General features: G+C 52.4%; 1 protein-coding gene across 1 annotated transcript in view; it reads left to right on the top strand.

The window, feature by feature from the left end:
• The window catches only part of EFCAB8 (EF-hand calcium binding domain 8), a 91,999-nt gene that overhangs the window by 71,334 nt on the left and 5,337 nt on the right, over window positions 1-15,328 (top strand). The window contains exons 26-29 of the mRNA XM_084851822.1: window positions 7,177-7,345; window positions 8,189-8,321; window positions 11,428-11,632; window positions 13,059-13,157. Coding sequence (XP_084707948.1) covers window positions 7,177-7,345; window positions 8,189-8,321; window positions 11,428-11,632; window positions 13,059-13,157 — 606 coding nt within the window. The remainder of the gene's footprint in view (window positions 1-7,176; window positions 7,346-8,188; window positions 8,322-11,427; window positions 11,633-13,058; window positions 13,158-15,328) is intronic.

A 15,328-nucleotide genomic window follows, 5' to 3' on the forward strand; every position in this document is an offset into this window, starting at 1 on the left:
AACGCCCACAGCTCAGGAAGCCCGCGCTGCTCAAGCAAGGCGCAGCTGCGACAGGAAGCTCTTCTATGCTCCTCCCTGTTCTGGAGGATCCAATGGCCAGCCTGGGTAGGCGGGGTCCGTCCAAGGCATGACTACCTGCAGCTCAGTGGTTCGCCACAGGAGGGCACTGCTGCTGCCAACCAGCATTCTTAAGTTGCCTGCTGAATCCTTGACTCCTCGCCTGCGGGGTCCCGGAGGCAAACTGGTAGGGATGGATTCCAGAGGTCCAGTGAGTGCCTGGGGTGCCCAGGGCACACACCAAAACAGCCCTCCACAGCCCAGCGCCCTCCAGATGCTCTGGACTGCAAACCCCATCAGCCCCAGCCAGCAGGCTCAATGGGCAGGGATGGCGGGAGTTGTAGTCCACAGCATCTGGAGGGTGCGAGGTTGAGGAGGGCTGCTCTGACAGCACAAGTAAGTGCTACGGATTGCTACTGCCACTATCACTGCTACTAGCAGCAGCGCGTGTTAATGGCCTTGAGCACCCTCCCGTCCTCCGTCCCTCTTCCCCTAGATCTGGGACATCAGGAATTACTGCACTGCGGCAGAGGCAAAAGATTCTGTGCTGGATATGGGTGATGGACCTCCTCCTGAGCAGAACCCTTTTTGCGACTTAATTCCTGCGTACTGTGGAATTCCGGAGAAATCCCAGGCCGATGATGTAACCAGGCAGGTCAGTAGTGTCCCCTTTTCAGGCAGATTCCAAGCGGGATCGGTGGGACCCTGGAAGGGGTAGTGCACAGGCACCTTTGCACCCGTTGGCAAATCCTGTGCGCATTGTCTCAGCAGCTGCTTGGGCAGTGCTCACGGCTGGCACTTCTGTGCAAGTGCTCGTGGGCAATCGTTTATACAGCAGAGACCCAGGCCTGACAGTGCATTTGGAACTGATGCAGAAGCCACATCCTTAAATCCCCTTGCCCAGAGAAAAAGAGGGAGCCAGGAAGAAGTGCTGTGTCACCCAACGCATCATGGATGCGACGCAATCACTGCATGAATGCATCATTAACGTTGGGTGGCTTTAAAAGGGGATTAGACAAAGTCACAAAGAAAGAGGAGGAGGAGGACGAGGGGAAGTCTGCCATGGCTCCAGTACAGAGGCGGCAGGATGGCACCGAGGACCACATGCCGGGGGTGGGTGCGGGCTTTGCCCTCATATCCTGGCTCCCCGTTTCCCAGAGGCCTTGATGTGATGGGCTGCAAGACCAGCTGGACAGCTGCTTGGGGGCAGCAAGGCTTTGCCTCTGTTTTCAGAGGGGCCTGCCGGCAACTGGGGCACTCTGCAAAATTTACCTTGCTGCCCACAGAGAGCTCCCTTTCCCCCCTGCCTGTGGAGGGGGGTTGCTTTGCCCTGAGGCTGTGGAGAGCTTGTAGCAGCCTTTCTCAACCTGGTGCCCCTAGATGTGTTGGACTGCAACCTCCCATCATTCCCAGCCAGCATGGCCAGTGGCTGGGAATGATGGGAGTTGCAGTCCAACACATCTGGAGGGCTCCACGTTGGGGGAGGCTGGTCTACAGCGAAGAAAAGAAAAGAAGGGAAAATAGGATTTATAGAATCATAGAATCATAGAATAGTAGGGTTGGAAGGGGCCTACAAGGCCATCGAGTCCAACCCCCTGCTCAATGCAGGAATCCAAGTCAGAGCATCCCTGACAAATGGCTGTCCAGCCTCGTCTTGAAGGCCTCCAGTGTGGGAGAGCCCACCACCTCCCCAGGTAATTGGTTCCATTGCCGTATTGCTCTGACACTCAGGAAGTTTTTCCTGATGTTCAGTCGGAATCTGGCTTCCTGTAACTTGAGCCCATTATTCCGTGTCCTGCACTCTGGGATGATCAAGAAGAGATCCTGGCCTTCTTCTCTGTGACAACCTTTCAAGTACTTGAAGAGTGCTATCATATCTCCCCTCAGTCTTCTCTTCTCAAGGCTAAACATGCCCAGTTCTTTCAGTCTCTCTTCATAGGGCTTTGTTTCCAGTCCCCTGATCATCTTTGTTGCCCTCCTTTGAACCCTCTCCAGCTTGTCTGCATCCTTCTTAAAGTGTGGTGCCCAGAACTGGACACAGTACTCCAGATGAGGCCTAACCAGTGCTGAGTAGAGGGGAACTAGTACTTCCCGGGATTTGGAAGCGATGCTTCTATGAATGCAGCCCAAAATAGCATTTGCCTTTTTTGCAGCCACATCACATTGTTGGCTCATATTCAGCTTGTGATCGACGACAATTCCAAGATCCTTCTCGCTCGTAGTGTGGTTGAGCCACGTATCCCCCATCTTGTAACTGTGCATTTGGTTTCTTTTTCCTAGGTGCAGAACTTGGCATTTGTCCCTATTAAATGCCATTCTGTTGTTTTCTGCCCAGCACTCCAGTCTATCCAGATCACTTTGAATTTTGTTTCTGTCTTCCAAAGTATTAGCTATCCCTCCCAATTTTGTGTCATCTGCAAATTTGATCAGCATTCCCTGCACCTCCTCCTCCAAGTCATTAATAAAAATGTTGAAGAGCACTGGGCCCAGCACTGAGCCCTGCGGTACCCCACTCGTTACCTCTCCCCAGCTTGAGAAGGTCCCATTGATAAGCACTCTTTGAGTCCGATTCTGTAGCCAACTGTGGATCCACCGGATCGTTGTTTCATCTAGCCCACTTCGAGCTAGTTTGCTCATCAGGATATCATGGGGCACTTTGTCGAAAGCTTTGCTGAAGTCGAGGTATATGATGTCTACAGCATTCCCACGGTCTACAAGGGAGGTGACTTGATCAAAAAATGAGATCAGATTTGTCTGGCAGGACTTGTTTTTGACAAATCCATGTTGGCTTCGAGTAATCACGGCATTGTTGTCAAGGTGCTTCCAGATGGATTGCTTTATGATCTGCTCCAGAATTTTCCCAGGGATTGATGTCAGACTGACTGGTCTGTAGTTCCCAGGTTCCTCCTTTTTACCCTTTTTGAAGATAGGGACAACGTTAGCCCTCCTCCAGTCATCTGGCACTTCCCCGGTCCTCCATGATTTCTCAAAGAGAATAGACAGAGGTTCTGAGAGCTCTTCTGCCAGTTCCTTTATGACTCTAGGATGCAGTTCATCTGGCCCTGGATATTTGAACTCATTCAAAGTAATGAGGTGTTCCTTGACCATATGCCTGTCGATCTCAAGCTGCAATCCTGCCCCTTCAGCCTGTACTTCGCCTTTGCCAGGGGGGTCATAGACCCTCTTTTGGGAGAAGACTGAGCCAAAGTAGGAATTGAGCACCTCTGCCTTTTCTTTGTCCTCTGTTATCATTTTGCCATCCTTATTTAATAGCTGAACAACCATTTCTTTCCTCTGCCTTTTACTATGCACGTAGCTGAAGAAAGCCTTTTTGTTGTTTTTAGCATCCCTCGCTAACCTCACCTCGTTCTCCGCTTTAGCCTTCCTGACGCCATCCCTGCAATTCTGTGCTACCTGCCTGTACTCTTCCTTTGTTACTTGGCCTTCTTTCCACTTCCTATATGTGTCCTTTTTTGTTTTCAGGTCATCCCTAAGCTTTTTGTGAAGCCACATTGGCTTCTTCTGTTGTCTTCCACCTTTTCTTCTTGTTGGAATTGTTTGTGATTGTGCATTGAGAATTTCCTTTTTTAAAAGTTCCCACCCATCTTGGACTCCTTTTCTCGCTAGCATTGCTTGCCATGGGACCTTACTGATCATTGTTCTGAGTTTATTAAAATCAGCTTTCCTAAAATCCAGGGTACGCGTTTGAGTACACTCGGCTTTTGCTTCCCTTAGAACCAAGAACTCAAGTACAACATGGTCGCTTTCCCCCAGAGTTCCTGTAACTGCTACTTTATCCACTAAGTCATCTCTGTTGGTTAGGATCAAGTCAAGGATAGCCGATCCTCTAGTTCCTTCCTCTACTTTCTGTAGGAGGAAGTTATCCGCCACACAAGTCAGGAATTTCCTGGAGGGGCCATGTTTTGCAGAATTTGTCTCCCAACAAATATCGGGGAAATTGAAGTCCCCCATTACTACTACATCATGCTTCCTTAAAACATTGGCTATTTGCTTTTCAAAAGTTTCATCCTTGTCTTCTCCTTGATTGGGTGGCCGGTAGTAGACTCCGACCACCAGGTTCCTTTTATTCTTTGCTCCATTTATTTCAACCCAGATGCTCTCGATGGGGCTACCAAGCTCCTCCTCCTGTATTTCTGTGCAGAGATATGTATTTTTCACATACAGTGCAACCCCGCCTCCCTTTCTGTTCCTCCTTTTCTTTTTGAACAAGTTATATCCTTCAACTGCTGTATTCCAGTCATGAGAGTCATCCCACCAAGTCTCAGTTATACCTATCAAGTCATAATTTCCCTCCTGTATTAAGAGTTCAAGTTCGTTCTGTTTGTTTCCCATACTCTGGGCATTAGTATATAGACATCGAAGACCATGTGCTTCGTAGTCTGGCTTTCTTCCTACCTGTGTCGGAAGACTATTATTGGACGCTATCAGAGCTGTTCTCTCCATTGCAGTGCATGCGCCTACGTCCATTGTTACCCCCAACATTACATCTCCCTTCCCCGTAGGATTCAGTTTAAAGCCCTCCTGATGAAGTTCTTCATGCTGTGGCCAAACACATTCTTCCCAGCCTTTGTGAGGTGCAACCCATCCCTAGCCAACAGCCCATCTTCCAGGAAGTATAGCCCGTGGTCCCAGAATCCAAATCTCTCTCGTCGGCACCACCTTCGTAGCCAGTCATTCACCCGGAGTATTTTTCGTTCCCTTTCTATCCCTCTTCTAACTACTGGAAGGATGGATGAGAAAACTATCTGGGCCCCAAAGTTCTTGAGTTTCCTTCCCAAAGCTTCAAAGTCTGACGTGATCTCTTCGTAGCTCCGCTTGGCGGTATCATTTGTTCCCACATGGATGAGAAGAAAGGGATACCTGTCAGTGGGCTTTATGAGTGCAGGCAACCTTTCAGTCACGTCTCTAATCTGTCCTCCCGGGAGACAACATACCTGGCGAGTCCACGGGTCTTCGCGACATACTTGGGTCTCGATCCCACGCAGCAAGGAGTCTCCCACTACTACCACTCTTCTCTTCTTCTTCTTGTAGGCCTGGGTTTCATCGCCTCTGTTTGACTGACCTTTAGCCTCTTGCTCACTCTCATGCAGGTTCCCCTGTGATTCTTCCTCTGCAGGCTGTCCTCCAGTCTCATCTGCAAGTACCTGGAATCGGTTCCACAGCTCCACCGCTTCCACTGGTGCAGAGTGTCGTCTAGTTCTTCTTCTCCTAACTGTCACCGTTTTCCAAGGAGTATCCTCTACTCCATTTTTCTTCACCTCAGCATTTCCCACTGCCTCATCTTGCTGTTGCTCTTCAAGCTTGTGGTCTGCCCTTTGCTGCTGTAGTTCCCCATTCTGTCCAAGAACTCTTCGTGTTGTCTTATTCCCCGGAGGGTTGACAGTCGCCGCTCCAGTCCACTTACTTTTTCCTCCAGCAGCGTGATCAACTTGCACTTGTTGCAGGTGTAGGCCATGTTGTTCTCAGGCAAGAAAACAAACATTGCACACACCTTGCAGGTCACCACCACTGGAGAGTCTTGTCCTTCCATAGCCTCTTTTCCCTTTTTGTGTCTAGCTTTGTGATTGTTCTAGACTAGCCTGTGCCTGCTCCTCTACTCAGTAGAGGTTAAAAGCAGAGTCCCACTGGTGTGGAAGTGTTTTACAAGACAAATAAATGAAAAAAAGTTAGTAAAAAAAAATAAAAATAAAATAAAATAAAAAAAATGTTAGGGGCCTCCCCCTTGACCTCCCCTGCCGAACTCCCCTGGCCAACTCCTGTTTGCTCCCCCTGTTCGCTCGCTCTCTGGGAGCTTGCCTGCTTCTGTAGTCCCTGGACCAGCTGGAGCAGCTTGCTCTGCTCTGCTCTGCTCAGCTGGGAGGCGGGAAACAGACTGAAGCTTCCCGCCCAGTCAGCTGCTGGGAGTACTCAGGCCACACCCCTCCAATTCAGTTGGAGCTCTCAGAAGCTCCTGGTGAGCTCACAGCCAGTCAGAAGGATAAAGGGCGGCCCCCTGGGCTTCCTGCAACCCACTTACCTCTTAGCCTCTGTCTCCTTTGTCTCCTTTGTCTCTTCAACCACTGCAACTCCCCTGGCCAACTCCTGTTCGCTCCCCCTGTTCGCTCGCTCTCTGGGAGCTTGCCTGCTTCTGTAGTCCCTGGACCAGCTGGAGCAGCTTGCTCTGCTCTGCTCTGCTCAGCTGGGAGGCGGGAAACAGACTCAATTTGGTCTCTGCTTTGTGAAAGACATCCCAAGATTGGGATTTAGCCCCGGGGCTCTGCTGTCATGGTCTTGGAAGGCCCTGGGCTGGAGGCTGACCTGAGTCCTAAGCAGAATTGGGCCTCCTTGCCCTGCCCAAACTGACTGTGCAGTACAGATTGCAAGGCTACTCGTGAGCAAGAGGGCGCCCAAAGTCTGCAGGACCCGTCACCCCCAATTCCCGCCCGTATCCCAAGCTGCTTGGGATTGGGTTTCTGAAGCGCCCTCGTGGGGCAGGAGATGGCATTTGCCCTGCGAGGGGAAACTGGGTTTATCGGGTTCTGCCGATGTGGCAAATACCAGCTCTCACCACACGAGGGCGCCCTCATGCCGTTCGCAGTTGACCAGTAACGTAACAGTAAGACGCGCTCCTGTTGCGATGACTGTAATCAGCAGGTCTCTGCTTTGACAGTTGCGCATTCATTCGTGTGTGCGCGCGATTCTGCCACTCCGTCTTGCCCGATGGGACTTTCAGTGCTGCTTGTATGAAAGCAGGTGGATTAGAAAACCTCGAAATATCAGAATTACCACCATACTTTGGCTTAAGGCTCTTAGTGCCTCTAACGAAGCCTTAGGAGAGGTATTTCAGGCTTTTACATGGGGAAAAACTGCACCAACCCTGAGACCCTACCCAGCGATTGATGGTTGGGGGAAGAGGGATGGGGCCAGGGGAAGTGGGTGTGTCCTTCTGGGGACCCCCAGGGTGCCAGATTTGGCTCCCAGGCCTGGGCTCCGGCATCCCTAGCTGCAGGAGAGGGAAGCGTCTCCTTCCCAGGAGCATCCCACCCTTTCCAGGGCACCCATTTCTGTGCCTGACAGTGACCTTCAGGACTGAGCGGGAGGCTGTTGTCTCTCTGGCAGGTGCACAACGGCTGGGTGACCTCCTTGGTTCCCCCAGCCTGCCTGAGCTCTTGGAGGGGGCATCTGAAGAACGTGGTCAGCGTCAAATATGTGGAAAGATTCCGGGTGATTCTCACTTCCAGCCACGATGGTACCCTCAAACTCTGGATGCTGTCTGGCAAGCACATAGGTAATGCTTTCCTTTTGACTCTCGAACTGTTGGCACAAGAAACAGCAGAGCCTGGTATGGGTCAGGTAACCAGAATGACAAAAGCCCCTCAGCAGAGAGTGGCTTTCTTCTCTCAGTTGGGCAGTGCAGAGTTAGGCTGGGCCCAGGCCCCAAAACGCGAGCCACGCCGACTTGCTCTTCCTTAGCTGCTCCTGAGTGTCCAGGAATTTGCCCTCTTCTCACATGTCTTTGCTTTGCCTACCTCGATCTTCTTAATTTTTTGAAGGCCTCACTCTGCTTGGTCTGCCTCTGCAGGTGAGTTGAGAGCAGGCTTGTGTGGACCTCCTTTGCTCTGCACATCCCCCCACCAAACTAAATTCCTGCGGCATGGCAGTCTGAGTTCTGTATCAAGAAAAGGTGGATCTCCATTCTGCTGCCCTGGAAAATGGCCAGTGAATGATGTGGCGCACTGCAGCCCATCCTCTGTCCCCTGCGAGCCCTGCTCGGACTCTACTCTGCCTCCGGAGTTGATGTCACCATATACTTTAATGCCTCTCCTGAAAGAAGGTTGATTGTTGTGGTCTCTAGGAGCTAAAAACCTGCTTAAAAAACAGGCCGAGATCCACTGGGTGCTGAGTTCTGCCTCTAGTTCCACATCCTGTGGCTTTTCTGCCCTCGTGTCATGGTGTGGAACACCCACAGCCTCTGCTTTGCGTTATGGGAATGACTTGGCTAAGTGACGGTGCCAGGCCAGTAACCAGTGGTGGGTGGATGCTGCAGGGAGAAGCCATGGGCAGAGCAGTGGTGCACCAGCTCTGTCCGTCCAGCTCCCGTCTGGACCTTTGCTCCTGGCTCGACTTGCAGGGACGTTTGGGCAGTCATTGTGGAGCCTGGGAATGCAGCACCTGGTGGCATCTGAAGTGCCGGAGGAGATCCGCCGCGTGGGCTCCCTGCACACCCTGAAGGTCCTGAATGAAGGCCGGCAGCCCCACTGGGAGTGAGTAAGCAGAACGTCTTTTAGATTTGGCCCTCCAGTGATACGCAGCTGTCCAACTGATGGATAACAGAGGCCACGTCAAGTCCTTCCCCTTCTGGCAATGGATGGGGCAGGGCCCAAGGATGGGCTCTAGTGTGCATGCTCTGGGGGTTAGCAATGCCATAACTCCAGAATGTACTGTCTCAGCCCTGTGACCAGTGGCCTGCGGCTGCTTTTGCTCATCGCTCAGAAGCCACAACCCTGAATCCCACAGCCATCTCCATATTGACTGCTAAGGGAGAACAAGCCGGAAGGCTGATCAGCTGCTTGCCACTGAAAATAGCGACCTTGCATCCGGTTTCTCCTTCTCTCCCCATGTTTAGTGAGGGAAGTATGGTCTGTGTTGTCTCCAAGGAGGTGGACGGGGTGTCTGCAGAGGTGGGGGCTACCACTTGTCTGCTTGACCCTTGCCCTTCCTGGCTAATTCATTTAGCCAGGATGGGGCTGGCCACATGGCTAAAGGAGGTGATGAATGCCTCCCTGAAAGGGGTCTGTGTCCCCCCTCTTGCTTAACAGAGGCAGTAATAAGACCTCTATTAAAGAAAGCTTCCTTTGACCCAACGATTTTGGGAAGCATTCCTGGATTGAGAGGGTGGTGGCTTTGCAACTCCAGAAGCATTTGGATGGTACAGGTCATCTGGGCCCATTTCAACTGGGTTTTCTGCTGGCATATGGGACTGAGACTGCTTCAAGGATCCTGATACCCTTCTAGACCAGCTGGGAGGGCTGGGCCTTGGAGGCATTGTGTTGCAGTGGTTCTGGTCCTTCCTGCCAGGTTGTGTCCAGGAGGTGGTCTGGGGCGGGGGGGCGGGAACAGACTACTATTTGTCCCTGTGGCTGTTCATCTACGGTGTCCCACAGTGTTCTGCCCTGTCTCTGATGTTATTTAATGTCTATATGAAACCAGTGGGAAAGGGAGAGTTGGAATGAGTTGCATCCATATGCAGTCACCTGTGAACATTGCTGAAGTTCAGTCATGGGCTGGATGAGGATGAACACGCTGAGATTGTAATTGTTGTGAACCTCCTAGAGAGTTTTGGCTATTTAGTGGTATAGAAATAAATAAATTTCTGTGGGGTACCGCAGGGTTCAGTCCTGGGCCCAGTGCTCTTCAACATTTTTATTAATGACTTGGAGGAGGAGGTGCAGGGAATGCTGATCACATTTGCAGGTGACACAAAATTGGGCGGGATAGCTAATACCCTGGAAGACAGAAACAGAATTCAATGTGATCTTGATAGGCTAGAGCACTGGGCAGAAAACAACAAAATGAAATTTAATAGGGATAAATGCCAAGTTCTGTACCTAGGAAAAAGAAACCAAATGCACAGTTACAAGATGGGGGAGACTTGGCTCAACAATACCTCGAGCGAGAAGGATCTTGGCATTGTTGTAGATCACAAGCTGAATATGAGCCAACAATGTGATGTGGCTGCAAAAAAGGCAAATGTTCTTTTGGGCTGCATTAATAGAAGCATAGCTTCCAAATCCCGGGAAGTACTAGTTCCCCTCTACTCAGCACTGGTTAGGCCTCATCTGGAGTACTGTGTCCAGTTCTGGGCACTTTTAGAAGGATGCAGACAAGCTGGAGAGGGTTCAGAGGAGGGCAACAAGGATGGTCAGGGGGACTGGAAACAAAGCCCTATGAAGAGAGACTGAAAGAACTGGGCATGTTTAGCCTTCAGAAGAGAAGACCAAGGGGAAATATGATAGTGCTGTTCAAGTACTTGAAAGGTTGTCACAGAGAGGAAGGCCAGGATCTCTTCTTGATCATCCCAGAGTGCAGGACACGGAAGAATGGGCTCAACTGACAGGAAGCCAGATTCTGGCTGAACTTCAGGGAAAACGTCCTGACTGTGAGAGCAAGACGACAATGGAACCCATTCCCTAGGGAGGTGATGGGCTCTCCCACACTGGAGGCATTGAAGACGAGGCTGGACAGCCACCTGTCAGGGCTGCTCTGACTTGGATTCCTGCACTGAGCAGGGGGTTGGACTCGATGGTCTTATAGGCCCCTTCCAACCCCACTATTCTATGAGTCTATGAAATAAATAAATAAATAATTAATCCAGGCAAGATGGAGGTGCTGTTGCTCAGTGGAAAGCGTGGCTTGGAGATCGGGGGACAACCTGCTCTGGATGGGTTGTGCTCCCAGATCCTACACTGTCCCTGGATCTTCAGGTGGCAGCGGTGGTGAGAAGCACATTTGTACAGCTGTCTTTAGTTCTCCAGCTGTGTCCTGAATCAGTTTGATCTGACAACAGTTATCCACGCCTTGGTTACATCACGGTTAGACTACTGCATGTGCTGTACTTGGGGCTTCCAGTGGAGAGCATCCAGAAACTTCATTTGGTGTAAAATGCAGCAGCTAGGCTGCTAACTGGCGCATGGTATCGTGATCCCATCACCCCAACACCGAAAGGTCGGCACTGGTTGCCACATGTTTTATGGCCTCAATAAAAGGTGTTGGTTTTAACTGTTCAGGCCCTAAACTGCTTAGAGCAGGGGTGGGCAATTTCAGGAAGGGGGTCCAGGTGGCCAATTTCCACCCCCTTGACCTGCTCAGGGGAGCCACATCCTGCTGCTGCTGCCACACTGCTGAAATTCAGTGGCGTGGTGTGACAGAGTCTGGAAAGGGCCAAGTTGAGGGTGTTTCAAAAAAGGCCCTGTAGGAGCAAAATGGGCAAGAATGGCAGCCTTGCATGGAGAGCTTTGTGCCAGGAGGGGCCAGAGGACAGGCAGACAGGGTGTGCAGAGCAGTGGGCTTGCATGCCATAGCATGGGATCCCCCCAGAGCCCAGGGCAGTGTGGGCCAGGATTCAGGCCGGGCAGGTCCAGGGGTGTCTTCTCCGACACTCAATGGGACTGGTGCGCGGTGACCCTTGAAGCAGGAGCGGTGCTGCTGCTTAGCTGAAGCGGGGTGAGGCTCCTCAGGGAAATCCACGCGTCGTTTCCGCATGAGGGCTCGTAGCCACGCCCGCTCCCCCCTTCCCCAAAACCCCGAGCAGGGGAGGCGGTGCTTTGCCTGGCCCACTGCATTCCCCGCCCCTTGTTCTTCCGTGCCCAGGAGCACCCGCAGCATCATCCAGTCGCTGAGCCAGCAGAAGAGGCAGCAGTCCTTGCTGATGGACTTCTTGCACGTGAAGCCATCCGTCAGCGGGGATGCTGCCAGCCGGATGCAGGAACTGATCCAGAAAGAGACCCGGATGGCCCATTTCACCGATGAACAGATTGAGGCTGCCTTCCAGAAGTGGGAAGAGTCTGGGAAGCAGGTGAGCAGCGGCCCCATGCTTCTAGGAGGAGGCGGGAGGCAAGCAGGGGGGTGAGGAGGATATGTACGTACGTACGCGTGTGTGTGTGTATTCGCAGCCCAGAACATTTTTACCCCAGAACATTTTTACCCCAGAACATTTTTACCCCAGAACATTTTTACCCCAGAACATTTTTACCCCAGAACATTTTTACCCCAGATTTCTATTGAAAATATAATCAGAGCAGCGAACACATTTTTAAACATCAATCAATGCAATTGAATTTAAAACAACAAAGAGGTAAAGCCAGACAATGCAGCACTGCCGTTGACAAGTCTGGCGCCAGAAGCCAGAGGGTGCTTCCAGAGGAGGCTTTTCTGGCGCAATGGCTCTGATCCATTCATGGAATTTTGCTGAATTTTGCTTCCATTGCTGAATGGAATGGTGGAGAGGGGTGGGGCAGGAGGTGTTCCGATGTCGTCGCCTTCCCTCTTTAACCCTCCCGTGTTTTCCCATCACTTCTTCCATCTGTTTTGTTACCACTGAAATCCGTGAAGGAGGGAAGACAGAATAGCGGCACGGGTGCCTTCTGACTGGTGGGGCCAGGAGCCCTCCGTCTGGAAGCACTGGCGATAAAACAGCCTTTCCTGCCTCCTGGCATGGAAGGAACGATGGGACCAGGCGGCCTCCCTGGGGAGGGTGCTTCCCAGCCCCAGCGCCAGGACACGGTGTGACCTGGCTGCTGCATCTCTGCCCTCCACACTTCCAGTGGTGGAACAACACAGAGCGGGGCTGCCGCCGCCCCTGCAGTGTCTGGGAAGGTGCCCGTGGGAATAGCCGGCGCGCCTGTTCTTGTGTGGCGAGGTGCCTGTTGTGGTTATTCCTCTGCAAATGGAACTTGACAGAGCAATGTAGGCAAAAGGCAGGTACCTGCCCTGCGGAGCTCGCCGCCTCCATTTAGACTGTGCTTGGGAAGAGGCAAAGAAAGCGAGGGCAGGGAGGTGAGCAAACCCAGTCCCTGGCGTCTGCTGGAAAAGAGGCGGGAGGGGGGATCGGAAGGAAGTCAGCATCACGCTGCTGCAGGGGTGGGGGGCCTCCTTCAGCCCGAGGGTGGAATTCCAAGTCAGAGAAGCTCTCGGGGGCAGCACCCCAGGGGTGGGCGGGGCCGAGGGCAAATACCAGCGTGCGCTAGCTCAAGCCCTTGCTGCCAGCAGCGAAGCCTCAGGAGGGGCATTTCGACCCCTTAGAGTGCGGAAAGAACTGCACAAAAGCCCGGGAGGGCTGGACTTGGCCCCATGGCCTGCGGCTCCCCACCCCTGCACTAACATCTTGGAGGCCATTGCAGGCATGAGGGGCGGCGGGGAGAGGGACAGACCTGGGGGCCGGAGCCCAGAGGGACACAGGCCCTGCTGATCTGTCTCTCTGCTCTGTATCCCAACGAGCGCAGAAGAGTGACATCCTGGGCCGGGCCTACAAGCAGAAGGTGCCCCGGCCCTTGCTAAAGCAGCTCCCGGAGATGAAGGCCTGCGTGGCTTGCAAGGATCAGGTCAGCCAGCCGAGCGGGGGCTGGGGGGGAGGGGCCGTCCCACGGCTCCTGGCCGGAGCTGGACTCCAGCGGCAACCGCAGGAGCAAAGTGCGTTGCTTGCCTACCATGTCTCGTGTGGGGCCACTTCAGCGGGGGTCTGGCATCTGCCTGTTTTGCTCTCTGCCGTTGGGCTGTTCATGCAGGCTGCCGACTGATCAGTCTGTCCATTAAATTTGCATAATTTCCACATGGATTTAAAACAGTAGTTGTGAAGCAAAATGGGAGAACACACGGGGAGAACACACCCATAGGGCAGGTCCATTCCGTCCCTCACAATCCAGGCCTTGGTGTGTGCCAGGAGTGAAAGGGTACCAATATCGGTTTATTTTTAATTTCATTATGTAAATTTATATGCTGCTTTCCAGAGGGCTATCAAGGCAGTTTACAGAAACGATAACAACATAAAATGTAACGATAAAAACACAGTAAAATAGTCACTGATCAGACTAACCAGTTCCTCAAGAGAGTGAGCCAAGATGTTATCCAGAGAGCTTGTTTTGGCCTGTAGAGCCCTCAGTATCATGGGCCTCGTTTGACTCGCCTGCACTTGGTCCTGGAGTGAGCGCGTATCAGGCTCCACCTATGGTGGCGGACCTCTCTTGGAGGGGGAAATCAGGGAGCCCGCTCGTCCTGGGCCACTGGTCACCTCGTGTCTGAGGCCAGGGACTCCCTTCGCAACTCCTGTTCACTTTGTCATACTTGTCCCTCACCTGGATCTCAAAGATCTTTGCCACGGTCATAGTCAACTAGGGAACACTGTTGCTGTAATCACCCTGCCTCATTGCCACCCTCCTCCGGTCACCATCCCGCAACAGTGTCAGCCATGGACCTTACAGGGGCCATGCTGTCTGGACCTGTCATTAGTAGCACCGTGCCGCCACTCAAACTGGCAGAAACCAAGGTCACTCTCTCCTCAGGGGCTCAACAATATCTGTCTGTTTTGGAGTCAGAGGACCAGTTCGCCCCACATCTGGCACATACCCTCGATGAGCTGCACTGTATGCAGCCACCATTTTGAATATGCACCCCGCTATTGGGGTGATTGAAGGTTGTGCTGTGTCATGTGAATCCAGCCATCATGGGTTATTTGAGGGTTAAACAACCGTTGCATAACCCTGCTATTAATTAAGAGTTATACTAGGCTTGTTTAACCCTCGAATATCCCACGATGGCTGGGTTCACATGACACAGCACAACCCCCAATCACCCCGATAAGGGGTTGCATAACCAAAATTGTGGCCACGTGTGCCCGGCACCCCCCTCCAGCTCACTGTGGGTTAAATAACCTATTATGACCCAGCTGTGTCATTCGAACCAGGTCAGCGTCATCCATATTGGCTTCCGTCTCCTTTCCAGACATGAACGTTGTGGAATCACGTTCTGTTTTCTCCCGTGGAAGACACTCAAGCTTATTCAGAACAGCTCCTGTGCATGATCACCGTACCTGGACTTGAAACCTGCAGCTTCCATCTCCTGTCAAGGATTTGACCTTTCAGCTGGTGCAGGCAGGTGGCACTGCTCCAGCTGCAATCCAGGATGCCAGCACTTCTGCAGGTGATACAGGCTTCCTGGGATAAGCCACCCACCAGACCTGCAGCATCCAAATGGCTAGAGAAGCTGTGCTTATGAGGTTTGGAAGGGCAGGTGTGATTTTCCGTTTAAACAGCCTGTGCCTAACTCCGTCATGGTGGAGGCTGCGCTGACTAAGCCATACCAGCAAAGCTGTTCTGCTCCGACTGATCGTGAAGGCAGATACCAGCCTTTCTTATGGGAGAAACCTTCCTCCTTCTTTGACCGCTTCCCAGAGGATGATGAGAGGAACCGGCCAGAAGATTTCGTCAGGAAATGCCTTGACTGGTGAAGCAGCAAATGCACAGGTTACAACACCTGGCGAAGTGCTGATGGGGTCACGGGACTTTGCTGGACTCCCCAGGGCTGATGCAGGAGGTGAAGACCAGGACGGAGGATCTCCCCTTTGGCAGGAGATGGAGGACATGCTGGACGCCGTGCAAATATTGGGCAACACTGCTTGGTGCCCGGTGCTCGGAGGCCAGCAGGGGGCATCTAAGAGACCTCATTCTTAGAGGTGATGGATCTGTCCATTTAGGTTCTTCTCATTTTCTCAGTTTTC

The sequence above is a fragment of the Heloderma suspectum genome, chromosome 4 (assembly GCF_057233095.1).
Source record: "Heloderma suspectum isolate Gila_16-S chromosome 4, 16-S_ref, whole genome shotgun sequence".
Lineage (NCBI taxonomy): Eukaryota > Metazoa > Chordata > Lepidosauria > Squamata > Helodermatidae > Heloderma > Heloderma suspectum.